This window comes from Myiozetetes cayanensis, unplaced genomic scaffold (assembly GCF_022539395.1).
Source record: "Myiozetetes cayanensis isolate MyiCay16 unplaced genomic scaffold, myiCay2020 scf1, whole genome shotgun sequence".
NCBI lineage: Eukaryota > Metazoa > Chordata > Aves > Passeriformes > Tyrannidae > Myiozetetes > Myiozetetes cayanensis.
In genome coordinates this window covers 142,767,954-142,783,998 of record NW_026086604.1, presented here as the reverse complement: position 1 = coordinate 142,783,998, position 16,045 = coordinate 142,767,954, and the positions used below count along the sequence as shown (strand labels likewise).

The following is a 16,045-nucleotide window of genomic DNA, read 5'->3' as shown; positions in this document are numbered from 1 at the left end:
TTCATCTCAGCATTTCCTGTTTTAAGTTTCAAATCTGACCTACCTTTTTAAAAGAATATATTCTGTAGAAAATGCTTAGCATCTCTTTCTTAGAAAATACATTCTGCAGCTCATGTATGTAGAATGTATGTTCAACAGCTCACTCTGGTGTAGAAAAGAAGCCCATGCATACATGCTCTTTCCACTGAAAATGATGGCACATTAAAATACAGCTACAGGTTGTTCTTTTGTCTCATTGGGTTGGTTTTTTTAAATTCAATTAAACTTCCTTTATTAGAGTGTGTTGTACTTCCATTTCACTTACCCAGTGTCCTCGACATCACTGGCAAAGCAGAGCTCAGCACCAAGATTGAGACACAGTTCCCGATGATCTGTTTGAAAATGATAAGCAGTATTTAAATGATAAATGAGATTGCTGAAGGGAATACAAAGAAAAACAGTGGTCAAGATGGAAACGAAGAATTCTTAAAAGGTACATTCTTCAAACTGAACCTAAAGCAATTTACTTTAATAATTCAGTAATATATTGTTCGTCTCGCTGACTTCTGTCACACTTTCCCATATGGTGTTACACAAGATGAAGATGATCCATGAAAAAAATCAAATATGTAATCATGTGCTTTTAATCCAAGTGTTACACATGCTTAGATTCAAAATAATTCAAAACTACCACGTTGCAAAGCATCAGCTGTTTACTTAGTTCCTGTGAACGTTTCATAAAAGAACCATTCCATGGGCTTAGAAGAGACGACTGATACATCATCAGCTTAAGCCTTGGATGTAACTGCTTGCAGGATTAGCATTATTTAAAAAAATTACAACAAAGAGCTTCCTTTCAATTCAATGCCTGTTGTCTACTTTAAATAGTACGAAAAAATTCACAGCTGTTAGATTTTACTTTAGTTCTCGTAAAGCCTTTATAAAGAGTAATTGAAACTTTCTTTCACAAGGGATCATTTTCTTCAGCCCTATTTCTATCAGCATCCAAAAGAAAAAAAAACAAACCTGAGAACTTTTTGAAAGTAGGTAGACATTTGTGCATTCACTATTTATTTCTACACTATTCCTGGCACACTGTAAACAATCAAAAGGAAACATTCCAACTCTCTACTACTTATCTACTATAACCATTTTGTGTTGACCTACTTTCTCAGTTCCAACAATTTATATTAAAAATATCTTCATCCATTACTTTAGAAAAACCAAAAAGCCACAAACAGCAACAAACAAACAACGAAACACACTGAAAAAATAAGTAAATTCAACATCTGTTCCTTAGTTACTGATCACCTCCCCTTGTCAGCTGTGGGAATATTTTGCCAAAAACCTAGGAATTAGGTAACAGCATTTATTATTCGGAAGCCAGTGGTAAATTGTAGAAAGTCAAATTAGCTTCAGATTGCAAAATGTTGCTGAATAGCCCTCCTCAGTCTTAGTTTAATTATTCAAATTTGAATTACTTTGTCTGTATTACTTCTAGAAACCACGTTGTTCAGAACTCAAACAAGCTCCCTGAAGTACAGTTAAGCCCAATCAAAGTTACTCATTAGCAATACGTTTTCTTTGAAAAAAGTTCTTTCACTTGCTTTTCTATAGCCAGTTAACAAGCCCTGCCATTCCCGGCTTTTTACAAGTGAATGGATGCCATCCAAACTAAACAGAGCACATCCTTTTTCCCACTCATTCAGCATTTTGAAAATCTTCCAGTTTGTGTTTACGCAGCTTACAAACAAATACTGATCACTGCAAATGAGCCATTCAGGGCAATTACTAAGAGAGTCAGTTTGTCTTGGGTGGCAAGAAAGAGAGGAGGGGGCCATCCCCATCCTGGACTGCACCTCACCTTTGTCATAGTTGTGTCATCCTTCCTGGGAGTGAAATTTTCAAAAAAACGAAGACTGTAGAAGCCGACAACAGAGGATACCATGAGATAGCTGTGAGAATCAAGGAAAAAGGAACCTCCAAGGAATGCAAGCTTCACTCAAGTTCTCAGCAGTCTCCTAAAAGTCTTAAGAACTAAAGAAAAAAGAAACAAAAACACTTCAAGTGTTTGAGAAGGACTGACCTATCTCTTTCTTCTTTCCAGGCAAATGTCTTAGTAAATTACCAGTGTCCCAGAAAACTAGATAGAATACTTGTTAACAGACAGAATTCTTATGGAAAGGATACAAAATCAAAATGATTTCAAGTGCTGCTCCCACAAAGCCAAAGGTGGATAGGGAGGCATTTCCTATTCCAGGCCCCTACAAGAAGAAAACACTTTGCATAATTTCACAGAATCATAGAATTTCATAAGATACATAAAACTTCATAAAGTTAACATCTACCAGGACTAAAAAAAAATCTAACATCTTACATGAACATAACCTTTTCTGAACACAGTGTTTAAAGAGTGTTCTGATGTCCTAACCTGTAAGTCCCCCATCCCATGCAATGGCATGAGTAGCTTTCAAACTGCCGTGAAATGTATTGCCAAGACAGAAGGGATAATGATTCACTTTGGATGCACTCTGCACCCAAACACCAGGCTGAGTTTTATACATACTCCACTGCTTTGGAAACTAAAATAAGATGCCTCAAAGTTACACATTTCTAATTGTTCTCAACACCACAGGCAGAGTGGCCATCACCACTGAACACCTTGTACAGCTCTGCCAGCTCACACCCAGCTATGCACTCAAGAAAGCACTACCAAGTTAATAAAACAGCCCTCGTGATTAAAGATACTGTGAGTCAATGAGCTGTTCTTTACTTTCTTCAAGTATTTCTATAATAAAGAAGGAAAAATGACATATTTTCTAAGAGGAACACAAACCAAGACAAGCTTTTCATATTGTTTGTTAACACAGTTTCTTAATTGAACATTATTAGTCTGTATGAAAGTAGGAGACATGAGTAAAGTACAAACTTTACAGATTTGCTTCATTGAATCACTGTATCTACATAAAGCTTCTGCACTAGTTTTAATATGAACTGACTATAACATGACATGTAATAAATGTTTGTGTTTGCACAGGAACGAAATCTTGAAGCAAAGTCAAGGTCAAGGCCCATTAGTTTCCGTGTTATTAAAGCAGAAGTTCTCACTTGCACTTCTGTAAGGACTCCAAAGTTTTACTAAACTTATAAAAATCGTAAGAAAAGTTTACTTTACCCCTGATCCCTTTGGCATTGCAGTCTCATCTACCAACAGGTAAAGAATGTTGAGAGCAACCAAGAGAACTGAGATGGACTATAAAGTAGAAATAGTCTTGTTATTTAAAAGTATTCCACATGCTTTAAATGTATACATTTATCTCCACTGGACTCCATAATGTCAAGTTCTTTTAAAATGGTCCAGAAATATCAAGATAGTTGCTTAAACATATATCACTCAAAAATTTTAAAATTATTCCCCCATATGAACAAAGAATTCTTCATAATTTTTGTTGAGGAAAAAGAAAAAAAGAGGGGAAAAAAAAAAAGCAAGAGTTCTTACTGTCTCAATCAGTAGCAATATCATGACAGCTGGATAGACTAAATTCCTTTCCCAAACAGAAGCTTTTTTTCTCCTTTCTGTCCAGAAGAGAAAAACCAGAAGCTTAATAGCATAGATCACCTTAGGATATAACAAGTAAGAATCATTCAGCTATCTATAAACTCTTGTTGTAACTACAGGTAACAACAGTAACTTTAACTGCAACAAACACCAATCACTTCATAAAAACATCCACCCTGCAGAGCTGTACAAAGCAAAGCCAAAAATATGAAGCCTCTCTAGAGAAAAGTTGGGGAGACAGAAACAAGTAGATTTTTCTCTATTGTTTACAGGCATGCTTTACCATAGTTGTTTCTTCTCCTGGCACACAGCAGTTCTACAAAGTTGAAAATACAATTAATTTAAAAATATGCTGTTTACATGTACATATTTAGCATGACCTAAAGGGACAGAACAGAATTTCTTATATTTAAATGGTATTTTCCTCTTGTAAGGCAAGAAAGACAAGACCAACTTCACTGGACATCACTAACATGTGCAAAAAGACACCCACAATTTGTTCTTACCACAACTTTGTCTTAGTTTGCACATAAACTGATAAATGCAGAAATCCCACAAACCTTTGAATAAGTAAGGAAATCCCTGCTGAGTTGCTGCCATCACCAGAAGTATCACTTTTCAGTTTTAAAAGACACAAACCTGCTAAGAATTATTTTACTGCTATTTAACACAATTTGACTTTTATAGAAATAAGTCAAAAAGGAAAAGTATTGTCTTAGATTAACAAAAATAATCATAAACATATCATTATATATGAAAAGACCATGGTATTGAGCTCCATGTAAGGAAGTCAAGTGTTTCAGTTTCTCTAAAACTAAGTTAAAAGTAAGATCCAATCAGACTTGCTACTTAATATTTGTTTGTTGGAGGGGCACAAGGATTCCACCTCATATATTTGTAGAAACTATGACAATTCAGAGGGCACAAGTTTGGTTAAGAACAAATTGCAATCAATAAAGCCACTACTACAAGATAAACACAGCACCTTAAGGCCATTTATTAAACTATAATCCACATGAAACACTAGAAAAGTTCATTACCTAGATTTGTTTTCTTGCTTTTCACTTTTTCAAGCTCCCGTTCCAACTCCACCGTCTGGTATTCCACTGTGGAAGATACACCTTTTAAAAAAGAACACAGAATTTTGGATGAGACTAAGTAGTGTAAGACACACGGTGACAATTCAGATTCAGGAAGCATCACATTAACACCTGTGACTTGAAACTGCAGGTGTTTCTTTGAGACTCTTCAACTACTTTTCAAGAGCCTCTAATTCTGTCTAACCAGCAGAGTTCAGCACATCAGAGATTACAGTGTGATCTCCTGTGATCCAGGCCTGTCCTGCTGAGAACAGCTATGGCTGAGCCTTTGCACAGGTCCAACAACCACAGTGTGACAGGTAGGATGTGTCAAATGCCTCATTCTTGCGTCCCCACATGATTCTTGCCTTCAAGGACATTACGACTTAGCAACACAAAGGCAAAGTGGAGCTCTGCCTACAAAATGTCTAGAGCTCCAGTTTCAGCTTCTGCTCCATCTTCCCTTCCCTCAGTAAGCTCAGTTTCCATACTGCTGACGTGATTGTTAACATATCTTCTGCTCACATTAGTCTGCCTGATCTGTCAGTCTCTCCATGCAACAGAGCCCCCTATGACAGCCACAATCGCAATCCTGCCCACAACCCCACATGGCCATACTCTTCCACTTTCCTTTTCAGAGTTTACAGCATGTGTGTCACTATTGTGCAACTCCTCATACTCTCTCCTCTACAGCAGCTGAAGACTGACAACCCTAATATTAACTCCTTTCTTCCTGCTAATTTTCTCACTAAAAGTTGCTCAGCGACTTTTTTTCCTATCCCTATACAGCCTCTAGGAAACCCAGTCTATTTTCTTTCTCCATTATTTTTCTCTTCAACCTTCCATGTTCTTCCAACCACTCCTCTTTCCCACTGCAAGCACACTGTGGTTTCCCTCCTTGATGCCAGTTCCTCCACAAACACTGCACAGTGTTCAGGTACTGACACAGCTCTGCAATGATGACTAGAAACCTGCTGTTTCAGTTCCCATCTCATTATTCCTCCTTTAGCTTTCACTCTCTGCAATCACAAACTGGAAAGATTCCTCCTGGGATAAGTTAGAAACACTCTCCACTCACCTTTGCCCTACTTTCATCCCTTTTATTTCTGAATAATTTCACCTGAAAATAAGAGTTCATATTTTCCCTGTCTATTCTAGACCAACCTCACTCTGCAAAAACGCTCTGTGGCAGTGACAGTTCAAGGTCTTAACAAACCCCAAGTCCTCTCCTGCTATCATTTGTCTCGATTTACATTCACACCCTTCGCCTGTTGGCCATTTCCTGCCCACGGCCTCACCTTTGGCTGTGGGCTAACCTGTAGTAGCACCACGTTCCAGATACTTTTTTTTTATATGAGATTAATATTCTCCTCCAGGCTTTTATCTCATATCTTGATCATTTGGCTACAAAAAGTAAACAGCACTTAGGCTGCTGGCACACCAGCACTACTTTGTAGTCCAGTCTCATTATTTCCTTATTTTCTGTTGTCTGCTCATCCATTCAGCAAACTCAGTACAAGAAAAGAAGGTTACTCTTTTTTTTGCAGAGTATTAATACTGATTTGTTCAATGCAGTCAAATCGTCAATGAGACATCCAACTGTTTGAAACATTAAGTTTTACACATTTAATCAAATGTTCTTCACGCACATTTTTGCATATAACACATAACCTTGATGTTATGCCTAAACATTTATCTTGGATCATAGTGACATAATGTGTATGGGGTAATATATACAGGGCTTCAAATATATAAATATCTGTAATCCCAGGACTAACCAGTAAGACCTCCAAACACTGTTCTGTAACAACTTTTACTCACCTGAACTGCCTGAATGTCAGTTTAATTTCTCCACGTTTTTTAAATGAGTAATCATAATGTAAGTTTTCAGAAAAAGTCATGTCTTTTTAAAAAAGCCCCTAAAGCTACTTATCACTATAAAAATAAGCTTTTGTGCTGATGCATTCCCTTTGAAAAAAAGTGTCTAAAATATCTTTTTTATGGAATGACTAATTACTATGATGTGGGAAAAAGGATAGATACAGAGCTCAGTGGGAAAAGAACTTTAATGGAAACAGCTGAAGAAGAAGGAAAACTCAAGTCAGTATCTGACACTTTCTTCTTCTCCATAACTGATTTAGGAGTCTCTGAGGAAAAGTTTAATTCTATATACATGTTGTTTTCTCTCCTCAACATAAAAATCCAGGGCTCAAAACACTGATTTCATGGGAGTCTTTCCAACAAAGTCCGCGTGATCACATTAGGTCCCCAAGAGACACGTCAGTAGAAATCCTGAATCACATCTAAGTGCTGCTGTAGTTCCACCTCAAAAAGCAACAGGTTACTATACAAAAAGATATTTTACAAGAGGGGAAGGCACAGTTTCAGATCAGTCAAAAGAGTATTTGAAAAGGATGCAGCTAAATTCTTAAAAGCTCTCTAACATTAGCTTTATTTCAAACACGCACAAAGTTCAATGTCAGCGCTGTCTAGCCAATAAATCAAATTGGTAGACGAGACTTGTTTGGACTAGCAATGAAAAGTTAGAAGGGATTCTCCAAGAAAGCCACAAAGCAGCTCATTTAAGGTCAATTTAACGGTATTATTCTGTTTTTCTTCCAGCCCCGACATAAGATTTCAGTACCTCAAAGGAAATTGTAAGAGTATCTATTTGCATTCCCCCAAGGTGATTGGCAGTTCAACACCAATTAGTTCAAAATTACACTGTTACTAGTGTGCAATAAAAACAACACCTTTCATCTTTCTTACATAGGTAAGGATACCTTCAGAGCCAATAACTTTGATCAAGTAAGTATTTTTGATCCTACCCCACCCGTCTCTTTGGATTCAGGAAAACTAATAGCTGAAGGCAACTTTTTCTTTTAATATAAAAAAGTCCCAGCTTTATTCTTCGACTGTAGGAGTGATGTGGGTACTGAAATATAATACACTGGAAACAAACATTTTCCCAAAGCCCAGTATCTCTTCAATAGATAAAAATACTAGGGTAGATAACACAATCAAACTTTCCCCTCCCTCCTCCTCCAATTTTCAGTTAGACACTGCAGACACCTGAGGAGGAAGAAAATCAGTTCCCACAAAGAAGATCTACAGTTTCACAGTTAGATTTATTTTCAAATATGAAGAGCTTTACAGTCATCAAGTATCACTTAAGCCCCTGCTCTGTTCCTCCTCAATTTTAATAAAAATTGAACTCTTTGGTTATAAGTATAAGTGAAATACATATTTCAGAACACTTCACTGCAAACCTGCCCAGCAGGGTTATTTTTGCACATATATTTCCACCATCAACGCTGTGGAAGAGTTGCAACGGCTGTGGCAGGGAAAATGTGTAGCCAGATGTATTTGCTGTGATACAGCAACAAAAAGACTTACACAATCTGTGTGCTAAAACACAGACTATGGCTGCTAATACCACAGTACTGATGTAATTAGCACCACCTTCGTTTTTACACGTTTTTTAAAAATGAAATAAACATGGTAAGCATGAACTTTCATAGTTCTGGCAATAATGATGTCTATTTTTCTGGCATAATTTGTATGCATTACAAAGACTTTAGAAGAGAAGATGAAGCTTTCCATGCTTGCCATATTAAGTGAGGACCATGCTTGAATTTACTGAAGTAACTACTCACAAAAATCCCGCAGAGTATCTTCCTGCACATATATTGCCCCAACCTATGTGCAACACCCAAGTTTAGATTTTCATTTACTTTTCAGTTTAAGTCCATTAATTGTCTCTATACACCAAACGATGGTTTTTCAAGCATTCCTTCAGGTGGGGTTGCCAATGCCATCTCCTCAGCGTGGGAAACAGGGGAATTCAGCTCCCTCTTCTGTCACAGGACATCTAAGCCCCACATCTTTCACCACTGAGGAGTAGGCTGGTGAGCGCTCCCTGGACCATGGTTGGGTTGTTGTTCCTCTAGTGGCTGGGGAGCCACCTGTACACGTCCTAAATCCAGACCCATTCAGCAGACACCTCCAAAAGGACTAGGTCCACCCCATGAGTGATATTAAACTGCAATATAAACAATTGTTGCACAGGCCTCTGCACAGAAAAACAGCAGACAAGCATCACCTAAATAATCACATTTCCTACCTGAACAGCAGAACCTGCTCTGTGCTACTTCCAGTAGATACCTGAATAACCATCGAGTCATTTTGCTGTGTCGTACACAAGCACAGTCACCATGACAACACAAAATATTCCATAACAAATATTTCACAGTTCCCAGCTAACATCAAACACACAGAACAATCATAATTACCCCATCACAGCTTCAAAGGCATTCACTGCATGCACCTTTTTGCGTGCCTGTATGTGAATGCACATATATATGTGTGTGTTAGTATAGAAACCTGAGTTTCCTAAACAGCAAAGGTGAATATCACTTTTAAACTGAACCAATGGTTGATTTTAGTACAAAGCAATCATTAAATCTCCAGAAATTTTAAACACTGGAATAAAGATGACCACCATGATGTCTGCTATCAAAGGTACCTTCCCTGACCAAGCAACTTGGAAAGGAGACTTACTGAAACCTCAAAGAAGGAAGGATTGAGATATATGACAGAATAAAGAACAGTGGGAGAGAAAAAGGAGGAAATTAAGAAAACTAAGACTAAAATAAGTCATAAGACAGCACAACAATGGCTTTGTCATGACATGAATATTCTTCGGTTTTCCAGCCTGAAACAACTGTGGATGGATGGCTTATCCATGCAGTTAAAAGCAAGTCAGAAGATTTGTATGTGATTTTCAGGTTTATAGAACCAACACATTCTCCATAATTGGTACCTGCCATGCTGCAATACTTTCTCTTAGAAGCCAAAGTTTCATACTGTTTTTTAAATACTTCCAAACAGAAACACCTTATCAAGAAACACAAGATTGTAGTATTCAAATACAAGAAGACTAAAACTTTTTTATAATTATTCATTTTAATTATTTGTTAATATAATTATTCAAAGTATTAAATTAATCAAATAGCTCCTAGAATATAAAGAACTGCTGATTTTTAATGGATTAGTGCCTTAGATTCTGAATAACAATGAACTGAAACACAAAAAACCCTCCAAATTTAAAACAAAAAGCACACTGTAGGAAGTCGAATCTCTTGCTTACATAAGCTAGTAGTTCTTCAGACAAGGCTAAAATTGAGTCATTTACCAAGCCGAGATATTTTGCAGTAACAGTTGTGAGTCTGGTCACTGCTCAATCGCTTACTCAGAACATTCACACATTAGAGCTGATGAACACGTTAAAACCAAACCCAAAGCAAACCACACATGTAAGGTCCAATCTTGAACAACCCAGTGAGCAATGAAACATGCACATACAACGCTTTCTACGTGCTCAGATGTTGAAATTCTGAGTTTTGAGAGAAAACAGTGAGACCAATGCTCCTGAGCAGAACCACTCTACCCTAAATGCTGTATCTGGAGCAGAATCACAGCAGCCATACCACACATACCATTAAGCTTCCTCTGAATTGCTTCTTCCTCTAAAGTGATGATATACATCTGCTCATCTAGGTCTTCCAGGATCTGTATTTGGAAACAGAAACATGAACTGAGTATCAGAGGCAATTTTTTTCCTGATTGCACTAATATAATCAGGTTCACTTTGCTCCAGTAACCTATATTTTAAATATAGAGTCTACACTTCACAATACTGACACAAATGAGAACTTCACAGAGAGATTATTCCATTCTGCTACAGATCTGTTTCTTTAATGCAAGTAAACTTCCTGTTAAGTTTTTATTTATGTTCAGTTTCAGTCTAAAGAGATGGAACAGTACGTCTGACCTACCTTCAAATCATATCAATTTAAACACTCACACTTAATTTAAACAAAAGTAACTGCAGATTTTGAAAAAGGATATTTAACAGTTAACTTTTCACATAAGCTAGTATTTCAGGCAAATATAAATTGCTACTGGAAGCCAAAACCAAATAAATTAGGTCTGTCTACCTTACTATCAGGTGCTTTGAGATTAAAATTCATGGATAGCAAAACAGTACACATTTTCTTTGTATTTCCAGGATAGAATTGACCAATGAAAAGGAATGCAAGACCTAAGTGCACCCAAATTTTAGTAACTATGAACTAGGAAATGCAACAGGCAATCACTAGAGCACTTGTACGTGGTACAAACTTCTTCCATCCCTCACAGTCCTCAGTACGTGAACAGAAGAGTATCTGTGCATAACAAGGTCTTACAGATGCCAACTACCCACATTTCACCCGTCTAAGTGTACACCCAGGTACCCTTCCAGTTATACAGCCTTTGTTTGCTCTTGGATCCTTTGCTCCTGAACTCAGAACAAGCCCACACTTTTCAGGTATTTGTAAAACATAGTAGGGAATACTGGCAACGAATAATACTAATAGTATTGATATAAATTGAAAAATCAGAGGAAGTTTGTATTATTATAAGAAAGACTTTCTGTGGAAAAAAAAAAAAACAACAGGCTTTTGTGCTATATGAAAAATTTTAAATGAGTACACAAGTTGTGGCTACAGAAACTCTGATGACCTGAAGTCAGAGCTCTGCAGAAGTGCAAGCATTCTAAAAGGAAGAACCCAAAGGCCATTCCATCTTCCCACAGGTTGCACAGGAAGACAGAATTATGTGGCACTTACTGTCGGCTTCACCAGCAACTGACCCATTACTGTAAACATCCGCGAGAGTCCCACTGGCGTGCACACTGCGGGGCAAGAGAGAGTATGCAAAACAGTCACTTGTAAGTCAAAGACCAGTTTTTCATTTGGATGCTCACTGTGCTATTCCACACATAAGCGTTTTTTGGTTTTGAAGAGAACTGCAAAAGCTTCATGCTCCAAAGGTGAAGTTTCAAGCACACTGCAATCACATGACTTTTGAACAAGACGAGCATCTCTCCCCTCCAAGAGCTTAACTGTGATTGTTTTCTTTTATCAGCAAGGAACATCATAGTATCAGGTATCTTAAAACTTGCTCAACTAATTCTTTATTCAATGCATGTGGCACCAGAGGATATGCCTACACTAGTAAATTCAGCAGTGCCAGGATATATTCCTGGGCTTTAAGACTGGATTGCATACACCAGCATTTTGCTAGAACTATCCCTGCCATGATTTGCCCAGGAACCATTGTCATGAGGCAATACATACACATACACCTTCTGCCAACTGCAGCATCCTGGATGGAATGACACTGGCTGGCCACAGCACTGGAGAACATCTCAGGCACGTTGCAACTATTAGCACAGGTGTAGCTGCAAGGTCAAGAGATCCCAAAGCCGCTTTGCTCTGAAAGTCATCCTGCAACTTCAGCTCGTAATAGGCTCAGCTGCCAGATTTTAAGCTATTTTCTAAGAAATAACAACGGGTCCTTTCTGATCCTAGCCTGTGATAGTTTCCAGTAATGCTGCATATATGCTTTTCTGGGGAGGAAGGCTCAACTGTGCTAATAGAAAATTATTATTAAAAAGTAACAGTTTAGGGAGAACAGCTTTCAAATTCTGAAAACCTGTAGGAGATGAAGGAATTTGTAACAGCCCAGAGGAGGTTATACATTTATAGTTTCCATTATAATAAAAGTGTTCCTAAAAAAAAAAGAAGCATGTAAGATTTTATAGTGAGGATTACATTTATTTTTATTAACTAAAAAAAAAAAAAAAATAAAAAAATAAAAAAATAAATAAAAAATAAAAAAATAAAAAAATAATAATAATAATAATAATAAAAAAAAAATAATAATTAAAAAAAAAAAAAATAATAATGGCCAGTCTTCGCGAGCGAAGATCCGGGGAAGGTCTTTCCACCTTCCAGCCTGCGCATTGGATTTTTTTGGTGAGACACAGTGTGCGCGGAACTGAGCCCACCCTTTAATCCTAAGGTTCATCTGCCGGGGCCAAGCGAGCTTGGACGGTGGCAGCGAGGTCCTCAGGACGTAGGTGGGTTGCCTTTAGGGGCTAACGAGCTCCACCTGCCCAAGAGTTGCCCTGACCGGGAATCGAACCCGGGTCTCCGCGGTGATAGCGCGGCGCCTTTACCTCTAGACCACCAGGGGCTCTTTCATTTTTTATTAACTAGTGTTTCACTGTAACTACTATGTATAACAGGAAAAATATAGGAGTATTCAAAAATCTAACTTCAGCCAGTCTTCCTTTACTGCAGAAGGAGCCTGCAGGAAAAGGAGAAAAGAGAAAGGAAGTGATGATCCAGATCACCACTGCAATAGGCTTTACTCAAGCACTGCTGCAGTAACTAAACCAGCTGAAGATCTCTAGAAGCTCTACTCCAGCTGCTGACCCACTGCTGTTATGCTGCCCTTTCAGCTACACAGATGTAACAGCTTGGAGGGCCCTAAATGACCTCAGTGATTTGCTGGCAGAAGAAGGTAGACGTAACTCTTCCAAAAATTGGCATTTAATCACAATGATTTTGGTGAACTGGTTTACAACAGCTCCAGAACACAGGCTGTGTTTTCAGCTCTGCTGAAACAAAACTGCAGAGCAGATGCACAAGTTATGTAAACCAACTTCCCATTAAAGTGTTCGGCACCTCTTGTGAATCACAGTCTGGAACAGCCTGCATCAGACATCAAGAACCACAGTGTTTTACCTCTCCCAGCTTCCTCCAAAGTGGATTTGGGAATCTGCACACACAGGAGGGAGATTCACCGAGGTCTCTTTCATGGACAGATCTGTTTAGTATTAGGGACATTTCAAATTATCATTCCCCACCCTTTCTCCATAGTGACAGCTCTGTGTTAGCTCTGAACTTACCAAGCTTGGAGAAGGGTTGAAACCATGATAGCCTAGAAAGGGAGATGTTCTGTCCCCAGTTTTCTAGAAAGCATTCAGCGATGAGGTTGAGACTACAAGTGGGATTTGGAGCCTTCCATAATGTTTCTTATTCCCCTAAATATGGATGACTCAACTCTGGCTAGGACCAATTGATACAAAGTTGGGTTTTTTACTGCATTTGTTTTAAATGCAATTGCATAACTGACCTGCAGACTGGCCAGATACCAGCTCTGTGGTTATGAAACCTGACTGCATCATCTTTCAACTCCTGTCTACACAGCAACATTTTCAATTACAAAAGAAGGGTAGTTTACTGAATATAGGACAAACTGTTCCAAAATAATTTTCTCACCATACCACCAACCTCCTGCAGACATTTCATTTAAAAGTTGTGCTTTTCTTTGCAGAATGGAGTTCCAATTTTTCACCTACCTACTTTAACAAGTTATAAGTTAAAATTGTTTTGGGTGAGTTCTGAAGTTGCTCAAAACTCAGAAATGTAAGGTACCATTTGTTTAAACTTCAGAACCAAACAAATTTACATCTGAATTTAAACTTACTAAGAACAAAAAAAAAACAACGTAAAAAATCCCCCAACACACATACACAAAAAAACCACCATAAAATCATTCATCTTTTGGAATAATCAGGAAAATACTTACACAGAAGTAACAAGCATCCCATCAGTGATATACAGGAATATAAATATGGGAGGTAGAATTCCCAGAGGTCTGTAAAGAAAACATTAAGCACAGCCTTAGCTTATTATACAAGCTCCTTATGTCACAGAATTTAACAGAGAAATGGTGCTGACTGAATGGAGATTCCTCACAAACTGTGCAATACTCACATAGCATTCACTAAAAATATATTTATCTAAACATCCATTTCTGCAATTAAAATTGAATTAGTGTGACAGTTCTTCTGCATTCCATACCATATAAAGACTCCATACTGGCAGCATCATTGTCTATGAGTGCTGAAGCCACCCATACAATTCCAAGGATAAGCAGTGCAAGAAGGATGAGCATTACAAGGGTTTCCAAAATGCGTGCTCTGATGCCCTGTGGGCAGAAGAGGGGAGAGGAAGGAGAGAACAGAGTCAAGAAGTTTGAATCAGATATTTTTCAATAATAAGAAAGTTACAAATAAATAGCAGATCCTTCTTCCTAAATATATACTCACATTTTATCATGTAGACAAAAGCATAACATGTAATGCACATTTAAAAGGCAGTGCATAAAAAAAGGAAGTACTTATGGTTTTATAGTGTCCAGATTGCATTTTCCCCCTTAAACCCATAGAAAAACGTTTTAAATTGCATATGCCTTACAGTTCTCATTAATCTCATTATTCCATAAAGTACTCTTTATACCATATGATTTTGCTCGAGCATTTTTAAAAGATGGATTACTTTCCTAATACTTTCAGCAAAGAAAGTGGATTAGCAAATTTTTATCTATGATTCCAATCAAGGGAATGGAAAGCCAATTATGGCAAATAGCCAAATGGCCCGGCAAGCATTAAACCCTGCGCAGGTACAATGCACCAATTTCCTTAAAATACGTTCTGCAGCTGCAGCGGCACCACTCAGTCTTCAGAGCCCTCCAGCGCACGGCCGGAGTACTGCTGGCTCCTGGCTCCTGCTGCAGCCACCGTTCCCATCATTCCCATCACCCCCGTGTGCCCCGTGAAACACTCACAAATCACTCCTCTGCAAGGTGACAGACCACAGCATTTGCTCGAGTCTAAACATGTGACAACCCCCTAACAGTTGAGTCTTAGATTTGCAAATATGAATATACCAACACACAAAATCATACCTACTTTTTGCTGGTGTTTTTATCATTAATTTAATTAATTTTGAGCAATAGAGTAATTGGGACACTTTCTTCAGGCATCCTGGCTATGAAGGTACCATCAGATTGATGTTCAAGCAACAATTTTACTTTTCTTTTTCTTTGCCAGTATACTGCTCCACAAGCAAACCCAACTCTCATTTCTCACACAGGTTCACCCCAACTTGGGGATATTTCACTGCAAAGGTTATGTGGTAGTTAAAAGTAGAAAATTTGGTTTATTTTGCTGTTTATCTATTTTTGTCATCTCTTCCCTCACTGCTTAACTAACAGGGTAATCTTATGTGGCATTTACCCTGAAAATTATGCTCCTTACATAAATCACAACAACCAAGCACGAACAAGGACCTCAGGCATCCTGACCGTGAGCACTGATCACTTCTAGCACACCATTTCCTCTCCTCCACCAGTCCTCTGCAGAATAGCTAAGGGGGCACAAAGGAAAACAGACAAAAAGAGACCTTCACAAAACTCCCCTTAAGGATAAAGTGGACAAATGAAGTCCAAATCCATAAACAACCTCAAACTACTAAATTTCAAATTAAAGTAGCATAGGATAGGATACAGCTTTACTACTAAAATGTATTTTGTATGTCAGGAGCTTTGAGGTTGTTAAAAGTTGTAAAAATGTTATTTTTGTAGTATTCAAAAAACAGCTTTCAGTTTTCCATGAATTATTTCGAAGGTGAGCATCAAAGGAAAATACATGTTTAAAGTTTTCAACTTGAGCAATAAATTACCAGGAAAC

General features: G+C 37.9%; 1 protein-coding gene across 2 annotated transcripts in view; it reads right to left on the bottom strand.

Moving 5' to 3' along the window:
- The window catches only part of LMBR1 (limb development membrane protein 1), a 71,694-nt gene that overhangs the window by 13,380 nt on the left and 42,269 nt on the right, over positions 1 to 16,045 (bottom strand). For both annotated transcript variants that reach the window (XM_050322664.1, XM_050322672.1), the window contains 10 exons: positions 14,376 to 14,502; positions 14,101 to 14,169; positions 11,289 to 11,353; positions 10,116 to 10,188; positions 4,579 to 4,659; positions 3,479 to 3,555; positions 3,155 to 3,232; positions 2,170 to 2,243; positions 1,844 to 1,934; positions 305 to 371 (listed from right to left, as the gene is read on the bottom strand). In XM_050322664.1, the coding sequence (XP_050178621.1) occupies positions 305 to 371; positions 1,844 to 1,934; positions 2,170 to 2,243; positions 3,155 to 3,232; positions 3,479 to 3,555; positions 4,579 to 4,659; positions 10,116 to 10,188; positions 11,289 to 11,353; positions 14,101 to 14,169; positions 14,376 to 14,502 (802 nt within the window). The remainder of the gene's footprint in view (positions 1 to 304; positions 372 to 1,843; positions 1,935 to 2,169; positions 2,244 to 3,154; positions 3,233 to 3,478; positions 3,556 to 4,578; positions 4,660 to 10,115; positions 10,189 to 11,288; positions 11,354 to 14,100; positions 14,170 to 14,375; positions 14,503 to 16,045) is intronic.